This window comes from Podarcis erhardii (genome assembly GCF_964252035.2).
Source record: "Podarcis erhardii genome assembly, chromosome: 3".
NCBI classification, from domain to species: domain Eukaryota; kingdom Metazoa; phylum Chordata; class Lepidosauria; order Squamata; family Lacertidae; genus Podarcis; species Podarcis erhardii.
In genome coordinates, this window is record NC_138507.1 from 74,292,114 (window position 1) to 74,309,420 (window position 17,307).

At 44.6% G+C, this 17,307-nt stretch overlaps 1 protein-coding gene across 1 annotated transcript in view; it reads left to right on the forward strand.

Annotated features, from left to right (window-relative positions):
• The first annotated feature begins 204 nt into the window (after window positions 1-204).
• The window catches only part of SMOC2 (SPARC related modular calcium binding 2), a 134,501-nt gene continuing 117,398 nt past the window's right edge, over window positions 205-17,307 (forward strand). Inside the window, exon 1 of the mRNA XM_081855869.1 lies at window positions 205-1,188. Within this exon, the coding sequence (XP_081711995.1) occupies window positions 1,111-1,188 (78 nt within the window). The 5' untranslated portion in view covers window positions 205-1,110. The remainder of the gene's footprint in view (window positions 1,189-17,307) is intronic.

Sequence of the window (17,307 nt, forward strand, 5' to 3'; positions counted from 1 at the left end):
TTGAAAGAGAGAGCGAAAAGACACTCTTTAGCGTCAAGGCACACGCACGCACCAAATCCTCTTGCTTATCCTTAAAAGCTAGAGTTACCGAGCAACTGCCCCAAAATGTCACCAGAGCTGGAAGGCGAACAACGCCGAGGGAACACACCAACTGCCCGGCGCTCACCTTTTAAACCCTCTTTTGCAACGCAATCTGCAACAACCCCCAGCAGCGGGACTAGAAGCAAACTCACGCTTGCCTCTTTGCGCACGCTGACCTCTTGCAAACGGTTGCAGGCGGCACGCTGGTGATCGCCTCAAATGGTCCAGTTTGCCCCCTTTTTTGGGTCTCTCGCGCTCTCTCACTCTTGCTGGTTATTCTGCTTTCCAAAAGAATCTGCTAGGAATCTCAGCGATGGGGGCGAGCAAAAACTGGTGTCAGGAGGGTTAATCAATCAATCAGCGGAGGATCTGCAGGTCTGGGAGGAGGCATTGGAGGCCGGGCTCAGAGGGAAGCGCAGAGAGGGGTGTGTATATAAGACATTGGGAGGTTCATACTGCACCTTCCCCATCTCTCCGGCCGCCTCCTTCCAAACCATCCCGAATTCCTGCAGAGCCAGAGACAAGGCTGCTGCCTGGTGCAGGACGACAGAAGAGAGGATTAGGGAAGTCCCCCGCTCTTTAACTGCTATTATTTAAAGTCCCCCCTCCCGTGCGCTCTCTCTCTCGCTCGCTCCCCGGGCGAGCATCAGATGACAGCTCCACACCGAGGGAGGGCAAAGCAAGCTGCTTGGCCACCAGCAGACAGTATCTGATTCGGGGATCCGCAGCAGGCAGCTCCTGTACAACGAGAAAGGCATCGTCGCTCCACAGGCGGAGAGCCGGAGTGGAGCGAGCGACGAGTTCGGGACCCGCGAGCCTGCGGAGGGGGATCCCCAACCCGTGCAGCCCCAGGGGCGCAGCGGAGAGCGGCTTCGTCTCCCGTGCGCGCTCCCCTCTCCAAACCTGAGGAGGGAATTGGCGCGGAAGAAGACCCACCAGGGGAAATCCTCCGCAGGAAGGAGGGCTTGAGCCCCACTAGGGACTGACAGACGGACACCGCACGAGGGCCTGATCCGGCGGCGCCCGAGAATGCTGCTGCTGCCGCTGTGGCTGCTGCTGCCGGAGCTGGCGCTCCTCGCGCCGGCTCAGAAGTTCTCTGCGCTCACGGTAAGGCAGGCGCGGCTCCTTCTTCTTTCCTTCCCCAGCGTCGCCGCGCCGGGGCAGCAAAGCGCCCTCCTGCGTCTCTTCCCCGAGGCCGCTCGTCTCCGCTTGCCATTGTCTTCCCACCCACAAAGGCACTTGCTGAGCGTGCTGTGCCAAGCGCGAATGGGCAGCCAGGAACGAGCAAAAAGTTGGCCTCGTTGTATTCTAGGGATAAGAGGTGTCTTGACCTGGCAAAGCGAGGTTCCAGACCTAGGTAGATTCCCACCCACCCCTACTACCCTCACAGACACACGTGTCACAAACACACAAACACACGCACGCACCTTGATGAAATGTTGACGGGGCGAAATTTCTAAGCCCTCAAGTAAAAGCGAGGAAATGCCACTTTTGCTTTTTTTAAAAGCGAGGCAATCTTCTAGTCCTCAGTATTGCACTAAATATGTGCAGTCAAGTCTCCATCCTCCTTAGCCGCGTTTCTGAAACAGCCAACTGTGTATGTCTTGCTTGAGACTTCCTATAGTTTTAATGCAAAAATCCATGAGAACTTATCTGGAGTTGGAGTGCGTGGGTCTCCTATCAGGAAGGATTTATTTTCAAATGTGTGAGTGCATATTTGAAGACCAGGTAAGATGACAGTCTCCACAAAATTGGTACAACTGAGCTCACACAACATTTTGTTGTTGATACAATCAAGCAGAAATTGTTGTAGGCATACCTGTGCGTAATGAAATCTTTTATTCACAGTGACGACTCTAGACTGATAGTGAGAAGAGCTCTCACTGGATGGACTAATTCCATTAATGAATTTGGAGTAACGTTTTGTCCTGTGTGTGTACATGCCCTAGGACACATGAAGTAACTGAAGCCAATGCAGGTTACAGCTGTATGCACCAAATACCTGAGTTACCAAATCTTCACTTGATCCAGTTTTGGTCTGCTGAGGGTGCTTGGGCTGAGCAAGTTTGAATGCAAGTTTGGTGGTTTAAGTGGTTTGTGTTTGGCAGCCTACGAATTGCTGGCAGTCAGTGGCGGATTAGACTCCTAAATGCTTTCAGGAAAAGGGAGAGTGTGAGCCACTGTGTTAAGAGTTTTGCACATTGATCCTAAATAAGGCTTACTTGAAACAGAAGCCAGTCTGAGAGATTCTGATGCAGTTTACTCCCCTCTAAGTGAGCTTGGAATTTCAGCCTAACAGCAAATGTGAATGTACAGAACTACTTGGAAGTAAAGTTCACACAAATGAATGGGACTCACTCTCAGTTTGGAGGTCTATCTGAAGTCCCGATTGATTCTACTAGAGGAAGTTCTCTATGCATGTATAGGAATCCCTAGTTTCGTGCAGTGTGTGTTTCCCTGCCCATGGAAGAGAACAAGTAAACCTGCACACAACACTAAGCGTTTCAGAACAGTTGGATCACTGCCAGTGGGCAATATCCAATGAAGTCTGGTGACACTTAAACATATTCCATTCAAATCAATGGAACTTAAGCATTAACGGTGAGCTCAGTTCCTACTGAATTTAATGTGACTAAAGCAATTTATGCCTAACTTTCTCTGGATTGCATCCAGTGTGTTATTTATGACCCCTTCAGCCTCATTTTCTCTGCTTCATTCCTTTAAATGCCAACTCTCCAGACATCTTACCTAGTTTCATTGAATTCACTGGTCCTGGAATTCAACAAATGGTCTGAAGAGTTGCCCTTTTGACCAGGACTGCAGGCAGAAACCTTGGTTTTCCCAAGTAGGTGCCCTTAAGAGAGCATAGACTCACTCCTGATTGCTGCATTTTCTCAAATGACTTTTCAGTGATGTTTTAGGCCCAATTCCTTCTTTAAGTGGGCAGTAGCTGTGCCACCAAGAAACAGAATTTTGTAGGCACCCAGCTGTCCTTTGTTGGCCAACATTTCCTATAATGAAAGCCTCCCTTGGTTTTACAATTGGCTTAAACTACTTGGTTAGCTCTTCATACGAACAGCATGAATGTGTTGTAGGGAGGGATGATTGACACACTTCCAACTTGCCTCCAGAACTGACTATGCTTTCCTAGTTCAAGTGTTCAGGTCAAACACTAGAACAAATCTTGGTCATGATGGTCTCTCTCCTCATGTCAATAACCACTAATGCCCAGTGCTATACATTTATTTTTTTTAAAATGATATTTATTAAGTTTTACAAAAGGTAAAAAGACAACAAACAACAAACATCAAAAATACAAACAACATCAAAAATCATAAAGAGAAAAAAAAAAAGAAAACATAAAAAAGATTCAACCTAATAATAAAAATTAAAAAGAAAACTCTGGTTCATTTTAATAGTCTTCGAAACCTTATTTTCCTTACTTCCTCCCACCTTCCCTTCTTGTATTCCACTTTAAAAGTTTTTCCAGCAAGCTCATTCATATTCATTTTCATCCTTTATCTTTCCCTTTGTACTCTTACTTATCTTAATCGCTAGAACCCCATCATTTCATTTACACTGCCCTTAGCACTCATAGATTTTACAATAATTTTGTAGATAAACTTTAAACTTCTTCCAATCTTCTTCCATCAACTCTTCTCCTTGATCTCGGATTCTGCCGGTCATTTCTTCCAGTTCCATATAGTCTATTACTTGTATCTGCCACTCTTCCAAGGTGGGTAGATCTTGTGTCTTCCAGTGTTTTGCGATGAGTATTCTTGCTGCTGCTGTAGCATACATAAAAAAAGTTCTATCCTTCTTTGACACCAATTGGCCAACCATACCCAGAAGAAAGGCCTCTGGTTTCTTTAGAAAAGTATATTTAAATACTTTTTTCAATTCATTATATATCATTTCCCAGAAAGCCTTAATCCTCGGGCAGGCCCACCAAAGGTGAAAGAAAGTTCCTTCCGTTTCTTTACATTTCCAACATTTGTTATCAGGCAAATGATGGATTTTTGCTAGCTTGACTGGGGTCATGTACCACCTGTAAATCATTTTCATAATATTCTCTCTTATGGCACTGCATGCCGTCAGTGCTATACATTTAGAGTACATGGCTTCCCCAAATAATCATGGGGACTGTAGTTTTGTTAAAAGCACTGGGAATTGTAGCTCTGTAAGGATTCCCAAGGTTCTTTGGGGGAAACCATGTACTATTAAATATATGGTGTGGCTGGGACCCTTGAGGAGTTCCCCCGCCTAGCATGAATTCATAAAAAATGCAAGCTGCTCCCCTTCTCCAAGCTTTCTAGCTTCTGCTGCTCTGCCCTCTATCACCAGCCCACATTTTCCAAGGAAGAAGCCTTACCTTGGGAAAGAGGGAAATAGGTGATGACATCATTTCCTGCTGGACACCATATTTGACAGGAAATGGTGCATGGAGTGGCCTTTTGATCCCTATTTGACTTTGGAGCCAGCTCAAAATAGGCCGGATGAAACTGAAAAAATAGACCAGTCTATTCAGTCAAGGGAGACAGTTCCTCCTGAGGTTCTCCCCCTTACAAATACTCACCCCATTTCTAAATTTGGCTCCCTGGCACCAGCCTTGTTGCTTGGATAAGGTATATGAACCTGATTAAAATATAATCTCAGTGAAGTCTGATGGAAGCAGCCACAATTTATTTTGGTAGCTTACCTGTTTGCGCATTGTTACTGTTTCATGACCAAAAAGAGAAAACGGAACCAACTTTAGTTGTGCTTCTCTGTCGTAAGGAAATTTCATTCTATGGCTACAATGCTCTGCCCATCTACATGGAAATAAATCCCATTGAATTTAGTGGGACTTGCTTCTGAGTGAATGTACATAGGCGTGTATGTACTGCTGTACTTGATATTAAGTGTGCTAGTTTACTTCTTTTACATCGTAGCCTGACTCATGTTTTCCTTTTCCCTCAGTGTAAAGAGCCTGTGCTTTTGTGGGGTTGAATTAAGCAAATATATCTTGAACAATCTACCTGATCTCATTTACCTCTTAAATCATATTAAAGTGCTGGAAGAATAGCAAAGTGCAGATGGCTCAGGATTGAGGGGTGTAGCAATTAGTTTCTCAGAACATGAGTCAGGTCTTCGTTCCTTCAGGAGAAGCTTCCCTGAATCCTTATCCCACTCCAAAGAGTGTGTATATTATAGTGAAATAAAAAACACACACAACACCACTAGTTTATTTTGTCAAAGAGTGACTAATGTCTATAATAATGGGTATCCCTCAGTGCTTTTGTTATATTTCACTTTTATTTTACACATTTATAGTCTTGCCCCCATATTACACTCATTCAGACTTCCCCCCAGGAAAACCCAATCTTTACTGCTGAACTGGATTGACTTGCGGCTCAGTCAGTAAAGCATGAGTCTCTTAATCCCAGGGTTGTGGGTTTGAGCCCCATGTCGGACAAAAGATTCCTGCATTGCAGATGACTTTCACAGTCCCTTCCAATTCTATGAAATGTCAGTTGGGTGTACCACAGATGGATGTTTGCTCTGATTCAGCATTAAAGAGCGAGTTTTCCTGGGGAAAGCAGCAGGGCAAACAGAATATGGAAAACTGCTTGGACCCATGCTTTCCAGGTGAGCAGAAGTGTGAACAAGCCCTGAAACACAAATGGGAAACTGGGGCCCTCCAGAGATTGCTGGACTAAACTCCTATCATCCCCGAGCATTTGCCATGCTGGCTGGGACTGATGGGACTTGTAGTCCAATAGCATCTGGAGTGTCATAGCAGCTTCCCCATCCCTGCGGCAGAGGAGAACTGTACTTGCTCCTCAGCAGATTCTTGTCTACCTCTTCAAGCAATTCCCAGCCGCTGGAGAAACGCAGAAGGGCAGCTGCCCAGAAGTAAAAACAGGGAGGTCATTTGGTCAGTAATGCATGTTGTACACCTGGATAAAGGGATCTGCGGGGGGGGGGGCAATATAGTGTGTGTTTACTGGGTTTTGTTTTAATTCATGTGGTTTTGTTGTGAATTGCCTAACGCTTGCAGAACAGCAGGATATAAATGTCTTAAGTAAATACACAAATAAATAAGATCAAGCAGTGACCCTTGTTTACATTTCACAGGCCAGATATCCACACATTGGGTTCTGTGTATGAAGGGCAGCTGAGCCCATTCATTAGGAAAACCAAATAAGCCATAACCACTTTCCTAGCCAAATCTTGCAATGGAAAAGTTCAGCACAGTCTTCTCAGTGACTTTGAATGATTTGAAAATGATAATTGAAGACTCAAACATTTTCCTTGCAGCTAGGTTTAAGCAATAGCTAAAACTCTCACAAGGCCCCTCAGTGCTGGTTTGTTTGAAGTATTTGAGGTGGAGGGTTGTGCTCTTAGGTCGAGCTTTATGACACACATGCAGCTTATGGAAGCAGTAAAGTGGGACATATTTATCTTAGCCGTTCAGCAAATGAACATTTCTATGGCATAGTAAATGTTCCCTCTGCGATAAGTTTGGTGGGGGTGAAAGTGAGAGCGGCTGGGTCACTCATACCTGACATTCTTCAGAAGGGGTCCTGTTCCCCCCATGCCATTTCCTGGAAATAATTTGCTGATTAAAAGCTACTAATTGAAAACCTTAAAAGAAACCATTCACTTCCAAGAACTTTTGTAGTGTGTGACTTCTGCAAGTGCAGATCACATTAAGTCAAGTGTATTTTATCCCTAGCAAGCTGTAACACTACCTTTAAAGCTCAGCTTTAAAGCAGAGGTGCTTAAAATAATAATAATAATAATAATAATAATAATAATAATAATAATAATATAATGTTTCTAGCACAAACTTAATTCTCTCCCTGAATTATCTACTTGCTCTTGCAGTCATACCACAGTCATTTTTCACTACTACATTACTTTAGTAGTTTCTTTTAACTTTCTGTGTTACTTTCTGACACACACACACATTGTCATTAACCAATATTTAGCTGTTTTATGCTAGCCATATCATCTTACAGCTCCTAACACCTTACTTTCCAAATGGTCCGGAGCATTTTACAGCTATCTATATCTATCTATATCTAACAAACTTTGAATCCAGCCTCTTCTGGCCTGGGGGAATAGCAGCAAACATGATGTTTGGTAGTAACTGTGGGGCAGGGGAGAAGTATTGGCCAAGGATTGAGAACAAAACATCATTTTGCAAAAGAGAACAATAAAGGGATACATAGTGACCTTGCACGCCAGGCCTGTTGTGATACAAAATCAAGTAAAAAAAAGGGTGGTGAATGAAGCATGTTGCACAATAGAAGTTCAGCATACATCAATTGCTATAAATAAGATTGTTTACTAATCAGTTGCGGAACACGCAGTTGGAAAGAGCACTAGCTGGAAGAAATGCTCAGCTTTGTGGGTTTGAGCTTGAAGGTTCTGGGTCAACACTTTTTGGATGGGTTTGATGGCCAACAAAAAATGTGTCATCACTAGGACTTGACCTTAAGGGATGAGGGAGCGGGTGGTGCTGTGGTCTAAACCACCGAGCTTCTTGGGCTTGCTGATCGGAAGGTCGGCGGTTTGAATCCGCATGACATTGTGAGCTCCCATTGCTCTATCCCAGCTTCTGCCAACCTAGCAGTTTGAAAGCACACTAGTCATAGAATCATAGAATCATAGAATCATAGAGTTGGAAGAGACCACAAGGGCCATCGAGTCCAACCCCCTGCCAAGCAGGAAACACCATCAGAGCACTCCATCAGAGATAAATAGCTACCGCTATGGTGGGAAGGTAAACAGTGTTTCTGTGCTCTATGGATTCTGTCATGGTCCTCTGTGTGCCAGCAGCGGTTTAGTTATGCATGCCACATGACTCGGAAAGCTGTCTGTGGACAAACGACCTGAAAGCGAGATGACCACTGCACCCCATAGTCGCCTTTAACTGGACTTAAAAGGGGTCCTTTACCTTTACCTTGTTTGTGACCTCTTGTTGCCTCTTTGAAATGCAGCTTGAAGTTATGAACCACACTGGTACAGAGCCACTGAAGTGTGTGGTAGGAGGGTGGGCGCTCTCTGCCTTGGTACCCGAGCTCCAGTGTTCTAGCAGGTGCAGAGGCAAGCCAACCCTTCACTGCTGCTCCCTTCCTGCTCAGAGGGGCAATGAAGGCATGTGGCCTTTCCTGCCTGATGGGTGCTTGGAGTTCTAAATGCCAGGAGACCCAGAGACAATCTTCTCTCCAGGTTTTAGATTGGGGAAGGTGCAAGGATCATTCTGGTGTGGAGCCTTGGGTGTGTGCATGTGAGTGCCGGCCCGGGGAATGTGAGCGCCGGCCTGTGGAACGTCTCTGACTACTGTGGCGCGGGGACGGCGAGCGGCGAGAAGAGCGGCTGCTGGACGGCGAACGGTACCGGCGGCCTCGCGGGGAAACCTCCGCCATTCCAAAAGCATTCCTCCGTGCTTTCAAAAAGCACACAGACACAGCCTGTCAGTTGAGCTGTGTCTCTCAGCGTCTCTCGGTAGAACTGAAAGTAACTCTCACAGACAAAGCCTGTGACGTAAGGCCCTGCTTCCGGCCCCTCCCAGATGCAGGGCACCACGGAGTTTTGACCCTGTCTGTTCCTAACTCCACAGTGCAGTGGGTGCCAAAACTATGATGCAGAATGGAAGGCGAGAGGCAAGGGGTGCTGAACTTTGGCATTGCATGGGGCACCGCTGAGATTTGAGACCCCAGCGCCCACCACTGCCTCTCCCATCTGTGGCTCCAGCAGCCACAGAAGGGAATCCTCAATCTTGTCTCACTCACCAGAGCTCGGTTAACTTCTCATGATGGTGAAGGCGGTAGAGTGATGATGGAATTCTTCTAAAGTTAAATGTAGAAGACACTTCTCATGCTCTGCTACAGTGCACACGCCACATATGAACCAGACATATTATGGTATCCTCATGTACACGCTTTGCATGTTCCTCGTTATGTGCTGTGTTTGTTTCATTTCATCACACAGGTATAGTGTGATGGAGGTAGGGCCTTTTCTGGTTCTTCTTGAAGCATGTATGCTAGGTGCACACATGATAAAAATGATATTTGCCTTACATTTTATGGGACACTCTGAATATTCATGGTGCACCTATAGTGTACCTAGATGCTTTCTGGGGCTGATGAGAGTTGTAGTCTAAAACATCTGGAGGGTGCCAGGTTGGGAAGCCTGGTGTAGATGGTAATATGTGTTGCTATGTATACTACTGGTTGGGAAAGGGGTCCACATCAGACACTTCCTGTCTAAATGTACCTGTGTGTGCAGTCTCCAGTCATCTGACAATGGAATTCTTACATAGGAGCTGCTTTTATAGACATCACTGCTTAGCTGGAGTGGATATCCCTTTGTACAGCATGAAGCTACACTTAGCATTTTGAAATTGTGTGTGTGTGTGTTTTTTAAAAAGCAACAATTTAAGAGCAGAAGAATACTTTATTTGGGGAAAGCTCAACATTTTCTCGCTGAAACATAGATCTTAGTGCTTGGATTTTTGGTGCCATGAAACAGCTTTGTTTCCCAAATTTATTTCAACACATTCCTTTTGAACGCTAGAAAATGACGTATGATGACAAACAGGACTCATATTGATGATTATGACCCCCTTCTCCCTAATAATTAATTTTCTGCGAGATTAGAGGGTGTAGGAGAAGGATGGATATCCCCTCTCTACTAATCCTTCCTCTGACTTCCCAGTGCTTTATGCAGGAAATAAGATGGATCAAAACAACTTACCCCCTGCTTTGCTGTTAATGGATATTGCAGGTAGGCGGAAAGGGAGAAAGAAGCTTAGTTCAGTAGGAGCTGGCGAGGCTGAGCTTCTCTCTCATTTTCAAAATGTGGCACATTGCTTTGCTTACCAAGAGGGGTGGGCAAGGGCAAATAAGAAGAAGAAGAAGAGCTTGGATTTGATATCCCACTTTATCACGACCTGAAGGAGTCTCAAAGCGGCTAACATTCTCCTTTCCCTTCCTCCCCCACAACAAACACTCTGTGAGGTGAGTGGGGCTGAGAGACTTCAGAGAAGTGTGGCTGGCCCAAGGTCACCCAGCAGCTGCATGTGGAGGAGCGGAGACGCTAACCCGGTTCCCCAGATTACGAGACTATCGCTCTTAACCACTACACCACACTGGTGTAGAACGAGCTCAGCATGGGGTGGGCACAGCTAAAAACACAGTGATGGGAGGGTCAGATTAGCTCACCACCAGCCAGTACTGCGTCAGTCCATCATATTCAGAGTGGCATGACATTTCATTTGAGTTATATTTAGCAGTCTTTTGTTGGCATTCCAAAGTCTTGTTGGAAAACATGCAGGTTCCTATGGGAGATTGGTTCCGGCCCATCCAGTAAGGGCATCTCTTATGACTGGCCTGAAACCTTTCCCTAGTTTATGCACGCACCTAATTTTCTAATGGAAATCATTTCAATGGCTCTGATAGAATTGGAAATGTAGAAGTGGCTGTAGACTGTTCTTCTTGAACCTTTGTTGAATGAGCTTTAAACACTGATTTTACAGCTTTTAAAAAATGAAGTAGGCTCGATCACTTCCAATTGATCCAATCCCAAAGCTTTCTTTGAGCATGTATGGCAAATCAGGGGCGACCCAAGGCCCATTCTAGGAATCCTGCTCTATGGATATGACTGTGTTGTACTTCTTTAGGTACAGTCAGAAAACAGTGTGTGGCCTGTTAGGACTCAATATCGAGTTCAGCACAGAACAATGGTTCTCAAGCTGAAGCCACAGAACATGCCTCTTGAATGCAGATGCGGTTTCTCTCCACCTTTCCCCTTTTTCTAGAAAAGGCAAATACTGCTCCACTGACTTGTGTGAAGAAGGTGGAGGAACCTGCCGTTATGGAAAGCAATGTGTAGGATCTGCTGTTGCCAGGGTTAAAGATAAAGGGCAGTTATCAATAGGGATGGATGAATCTGTCAGTTTCCCTCAGTTTCTCATTTTTCCAGTCTTCAGTTCTCCACAAGAATTTATGATCTTTTCCCCATGATAAGACCTTATGAAAATTCATCGGCATTTCAGCACAAATTTCTCCTGACAATACACATTTTTGTTTGCAATTTTTGCTAGTGTACACACTTTTGCAAAGCAATTTCCCCTTTTGTAAAGCATTTTTGCATTTCACTGCTACATGCATTTTTATGCATATTACTTGGCCGGACAACAGCAGTGTAAAATTTGGAGAAGCATGTATTTGGAAGGACTGCTGTGGTTCAGTTCATGTCCTGTTTTGGAAATTGCAGGGGTTAAACCACAGAGCCTAGGACTTGCCAATCAGAAGGTCGGCGGTTCGAATCCCTGTGATGGGGTGAGCTCCCATTGCTCGGTCCCTGCTGCTGCCAACCTAGCAGTTCGAAAGCACATCAAAGTGCAAGTAGATAAATAGGTACTGCTCTGGCGGGAAGGTAAACAGCATTTCTGTGCACTGCTCTGGTTCACCAGAAGTGGCTTAGTCATGTTGGCCACATGACCTGGAAGCTGTACGCTGGCTCCCTCGGCCAATAAAGCGAGATGAGCGCTGCAACCCCAGAGTTGGTCACGACTGGACCTAATGGTCAGGGGTCCCTTTACCTTTACCTTTACATTTAAATGTGAACTAGATTGAATATCTCCCCCGTCCCTGAATGAAACTATGTTTCTGGTTCTCTACCACTGTCTTCTTTTTACTCTGGCTGCATCTTCCCTCTGCAGCCCACAGCCTCAGTGAAAACATCCTGGTGGAAAAATCACACTATTGAACAGCTTCATGTTTTTACCCAGTCTTGCTTTCTTAACTTAAAGAGTACTTTTCTAACTTTATCTTGGCATAGTATTTCACTGCAGAATGAGCAACCTATCTGAGAGAGGGAAAGAGGGAGAAGGGAGAGATCTAAAACTAAAGTGAATTCCCAGAAGACTGCTGGGCCACAGGAAAGCTTGGGAAGAAACTTTGGCAGCATAATTTGTATTTGGAGGGGAAATGAAGCTGGACCTATCACAGACTTACTTTATCTCAAAAGTCTGTCCAGATAAGGAGCCTCTAGATTTGAAGATACCCTAGCTGTTTATCTTCCAATTGGTTTTTCTTCCTCTTCTCCATGTCAAAACATTTGCGCATGCACACACACACACTCACCACAAGATCTTAACTTCAGAAAGAAATTTGCCAAGGTCTCTTACAAGTCCATTTACAGCCTTGGAAGCAACCTCATAGTATGAGATATAATATTCTATAACTCTTGGCATAAATGGTTGGAATATTTTCATGCTGTATTACTTTGTTATGGCATAGGATACTTTTTTAGCATTACAAATCTGCTGTGTATAATTCTTTGTAAATGTAGGGACAGCGTTCAACTGGCCTCCTTCCAGTCAAGGCAATGACATATTCACTAGAGATAAAGATAGAGCTGGCGATAGAAGCTAGGGGTACACCGCTAGCAGCAGGGGTTGCTGTCAAGGCCTAGCAGGACCTGGAGGGGCCGTAGCAAATGTTCACATTTTATATATAATGTGGCCATTGCAATTTGAAAATTAGGCACATTCACGTAATGAACACCAGACTAAAAAATTCAAATCAAGAGCCATCTTTCAAGGCTTGGATCCTGATTAGTTTTGTGAGATCTCAGCTACTTCACGGTGACCCATGAGCAGTTGAGAACCACTCATCTTCTAAACAGGCAGGATGCTTAATCCTGCTGACTCAGCATTCTTTAAAAGCATGAATTGGCTTCTCAGACTCATGAGATTAGCTCAAGAATGACAAGATGGGGAAAGCAAGATGTTTTGAGTTATTTTTCTTCGCTTTCTGAAGCATAGGAGTATAAGAGGCTGCTTCATAACAAATCAGGCTATTACTCTGTCTCTCTCAGTATTGCCTATACCAGTGTTTTTTAAACTTGGGTCACTGGCTGTTGTTGGACTACAACTCCCATCATCCCTGACCACAGCAGGCAAGGAACGCTAGCCTGTGCTGGCTGGCTGCAGCTCTCTGGGGTTTCTACTGTTGAGCTGTGGCCCTTCTCCTGGCAAGTCCTCTTGAGTTCATTGTGGCCTACTGTTAGGTACGTAGGTATAAGATTGCAGCCTAAGCTGTTGAGTCTGTTACATTGGGTTGCTACTGCTCAGTTCTGGACACATCACAGTGTAGAGCGTAGGAAGCTGTGTTATATTGACTCAATGCTTTGGTCCATGTAGGTCAGTATAGACTCCACCGAGACAAGGGGTTTCAAATCACAGTTCTTTCCCAAGATCATGGGCTGAACTTGGGACCTTTTGCTTGCAAAGAACATGCTCTGTCCTGGAGCTGTGGCTCTTCCTTCGTGAACAGGTAACACATTTTGTTTTTAAATGGCCACCATATCTGAAACAAAATGAAGCTTGGGAATGTCTGTGGAAGCTCATGGTCTTCACCATTTTGTTTACTTTTGTGTGATGGCTTAAACCAACAACAGCATACATGTGCAGTATTGTGAAGAGAAGGTGGTGGCAGCGGGAGAAGTAAAGAAGGATCAAGGACAAAAAAACAGGCCAAGAAGCTGTTCAGAGATGTTTAGGACAGGAATGATGAACCCGTGGTCCTCCAGATGTTGCTGGACTCCAACTCCCATGAAGCCCAGCCAGCATGGCCAATGATCAAGGATGATGAGAGCTGTAGTCAAATGACATCTAGGGGACCACATGCTCCACATCCCTGGTTTATAGGGGGCTTGATGTGGTCTGTTGAGAAACAGATGTTGGCTGTTTTTCTGTCAGAGACAACTCATAAACAGCACAAGTAAATCCCTAAATATTATAAATAAGCACAAATAAATATTACAAATACGCAGAATCATCTGTTCCTCAACTTTCTGTGCAACCGCAGAGACCTGGAATGTTTTAAGAAGTGAAAGCTGAGGGCTGTTGTTCACATTGCAAGGCGAGAGATATGGGTGCATTCTTGTGAGCTGGGGGTGGGAAGCAAGATGCACATAACAACATTTGTATCAGCTTTAGAGATACAGCACACACAGGGCAAGCCCAAACTCTTGTCCTTGTTTCAAAGGCAGCCCTGAGTCCTCTAACTACAACATTACATTTTCACATCTCTTCAAACATGCTTGCAATGCCCTTTCGCCTGCCAAGAATTCTGCTTTTGTCTTTCAAATGGGAGATTAGAACCAGCTTGAGAATGTAAGGCAGCGCTTTCCAAACACTTCAACTTAGGGTCCTCTTCTAAGCTTACTTTACCTTGCCCCCCCCCACCTCAATATATTAGTTAGCCAATTCTTCAGAGGAGGATGCACAGATTTTCACATGTATTTCAGCTTCTGCAGCCAGCTTCCGTATGTAAATATTTGTAGTTCATGGCATGAATTTGGAAAAGGGCCCTAGCACATATTTTACTCAGAGAATGCCCTGGGTTCAATCCCTACCATCTCTAGTCAGGGCTGGTGAAAACCTTATCGGAAACTGCAGAGAGCTGCTGCCAAACAGTGGAAAGAATACTGAGGTAGAAGGGCGAACCATTTGACTTGGTATAACCAATGGCCTATTTTTACTACTACTGCTACAACTGCTGCTGCTACTACTAGCAGGGCTTTTTTTTTTTCAGCTGGAACTCAGCAGACTTCCAGAACCTCTCTGTTGAGTGTCATTGCCATTATAAGAGAATGAGGGAAGCATTTATGGTGAATTCTGGCACCTTTTTTCTAGAAAAAAATGTGTGTTTTGGGGTGCCATGCAAGATCGTGGCCCCGAAAAGTGCTATTTTCAGGGCAAGATCTTGTCGCAAAATCATGGCACCCAAAATGGCCACCGTGCTCTTGCATGAGAAAATGGCATGCTCCCCTTTTTTCTGGGACACTTGTGGGGTATGGGCCATCTTCTCCATTAGGTAGAGTGAGATGTTGGTTCTTGCAAGTGGAAGACCTGAAGCTTTCCTGAAGGGGGGCAAATGGTCCCTCATGGAATTTCTTTATTTTTAAACTGCCTTGGGTGCTTAAATGTCCTCTTCCACCCTGCCTGCCTCCTTATTCTGCTCGCACTGTGTAAGAAGGCTGAGCAATTTGCGCTTGGCACTGGAGATTTTTCAACCACAAAAAGAAGTAAAAAATCAGATGCTGTTTATATGACTTTGCTTTTTGTTCTGGTTTCCTCTAAGATGATGGACTGGCGACCCTAGCAAAAAGGGGAAAGTTCTCTTTCACAGCTGAAGAAATTAAAAGAGCACCTCTTTCTCCGTTAGGCATTTCTGCTGCTAGCTACTGAACATTTTGGGGAGCCTTACTGTGTCTGTGTGTTCATTCCCACCCCTAGCACATAACTTTTGTGTCCCTTTTAATACCTTGGATGGGTTCCACAACACACAACAGTTAAGATGGACCACTGAGGTAGCTGAACAGAGGGAAACAAAGCACAATCAAAGCCTTGCAACTTGAGGGACACATTTGGATGGCGCCTACAAACCCAAACATTCGGAAAAGCTCACTTTAATTGTGATTCAAACCAAGGCCATAAATAAAGCTCTAAGTGGCTCCAGATCCTTGAATCAACAGGATTGTTAGAACAAATGGGCATTGGTGTGACCAAGGGCACTTGGGCCTTGAAAATGAAACATTCACAATGAGGCTTTTTGGTGTTGAACTTCCAAGAAACTTTTCATTGGGCGGGGGGGAAGCATTGTGGTTTGCTATTAAGGAATCCAGTTGACTTTTCCACTACAGTGGTACCTCGGGTTAAGTACTTAATTCGTTCTGAAGGTCTATTCTTAACCTGAAACTGTTCTTAACCTGAAGCACCACTTTAGCTAATGGGGCCTCCCACTGCTGCCATGCTGCCAGAGCCCAATTTCTGTTCTTATCCTGAAGCAAAGTTCTTAACCTGAAGCACTATTTCTGGGTTAGCAGAGTGTGTAATCTGAAGCGTATGTAACCTGAAGTGTATGTAATCCGAGGTACCACTGTACAGCTAAACAGTCACCTGCACTAATATGAGAAGGACAATCTTGATGTGAAATGGAGAATTTTGAAACTGGAACTGAATTTTGAAAAATCTCCAGTGCCAAGTACAAATTGCTCTCTAAATGCTTTGACTATGTTTTAGGCCACAGCTTACATTTAAAGCTGTATCATACCACTTTAACATTCATGGCTTCCCCCAAAGAATCCTTGAAACTGTAGTTTAAGGGTACTGAACATTGCTATGAGACCCCTATTACTTTCACAAGGCTACAATTCCCACAGCGGTTTAATGGCCAACTCCTCTTTCCAAGGGACTCTGAGGAAAAATTGGAACTGAACCCTGAAAAAACAGAGGTATTATGTGTTCCAGGTTCTCAAATCCAGGAGGTGGGAAGATGGCCTGTTCCGGATGAGGTTGTATTCCCCTTGAATGAGCAAGTTGGGGTTTCTCCTGGACCCAACATTGTCACTTGAGGCCCAGGTGGCATCAGTGGCTAGGAGTGCCTATTTCCACTTACATTTGATTTGCCAGCTCTGGCCCCTTTGGGGCAGAGATGACTTGGCCACGGAAGTCCATGCTCCAGTAATTTCCAGATTGGATTACTGCAGTGCGCTCTATGTAGGGCTGTAACTAATTTCTTGGTAGTTATACCACTCTCAGAAGTTCAGGGTGGTGGTGGTCCAAGAAAGGATATTCTCTGTGGCCGCCCCTAAGTTGTGGAATTCCCTTCGCTCAGAGGTATGTCTGGTACCTTCATCATACAGATTCTGGTGAATGCAGAAGACCTACCTCTTTACCTCAGCCTTTGACACATGTGTTTTCAGGACCCATTCTACTCCTGTTATTTGTTTTAACTGTTTTAATGCTGAATTCCTAATGGTTGTAATCGACACTGGGACATGCTGAAAGATGGCAGGTGGTGGTGTCGATGATCATGATAAATATGATTTTGAGCTCCATTTTGGTTATTCTTCCACATTGCAGTTCCCCTTGGTCATCAGAAAACCTTCTTAGCTACATACAGATTCTCAGCTACTACCCCCATAAACTGCTTATATTTTACTAGCTATATTTTATTTCCAATACCACACAATTTCTGAAATGACTGGTTGAGGGACATCCTTTCATAGCCAGCTAACCAGCTAGCCTGCTTCCCTGGGCCCAAACTCCATTTCACCTAACCAATTTCCAGTGGATTTACATGAGCTCAGCTCATTTTGTAAACGATAAAAAAAAAAAAATCTGAATTCAAACCATATTTTGAAGGCTTTTCGGGATAC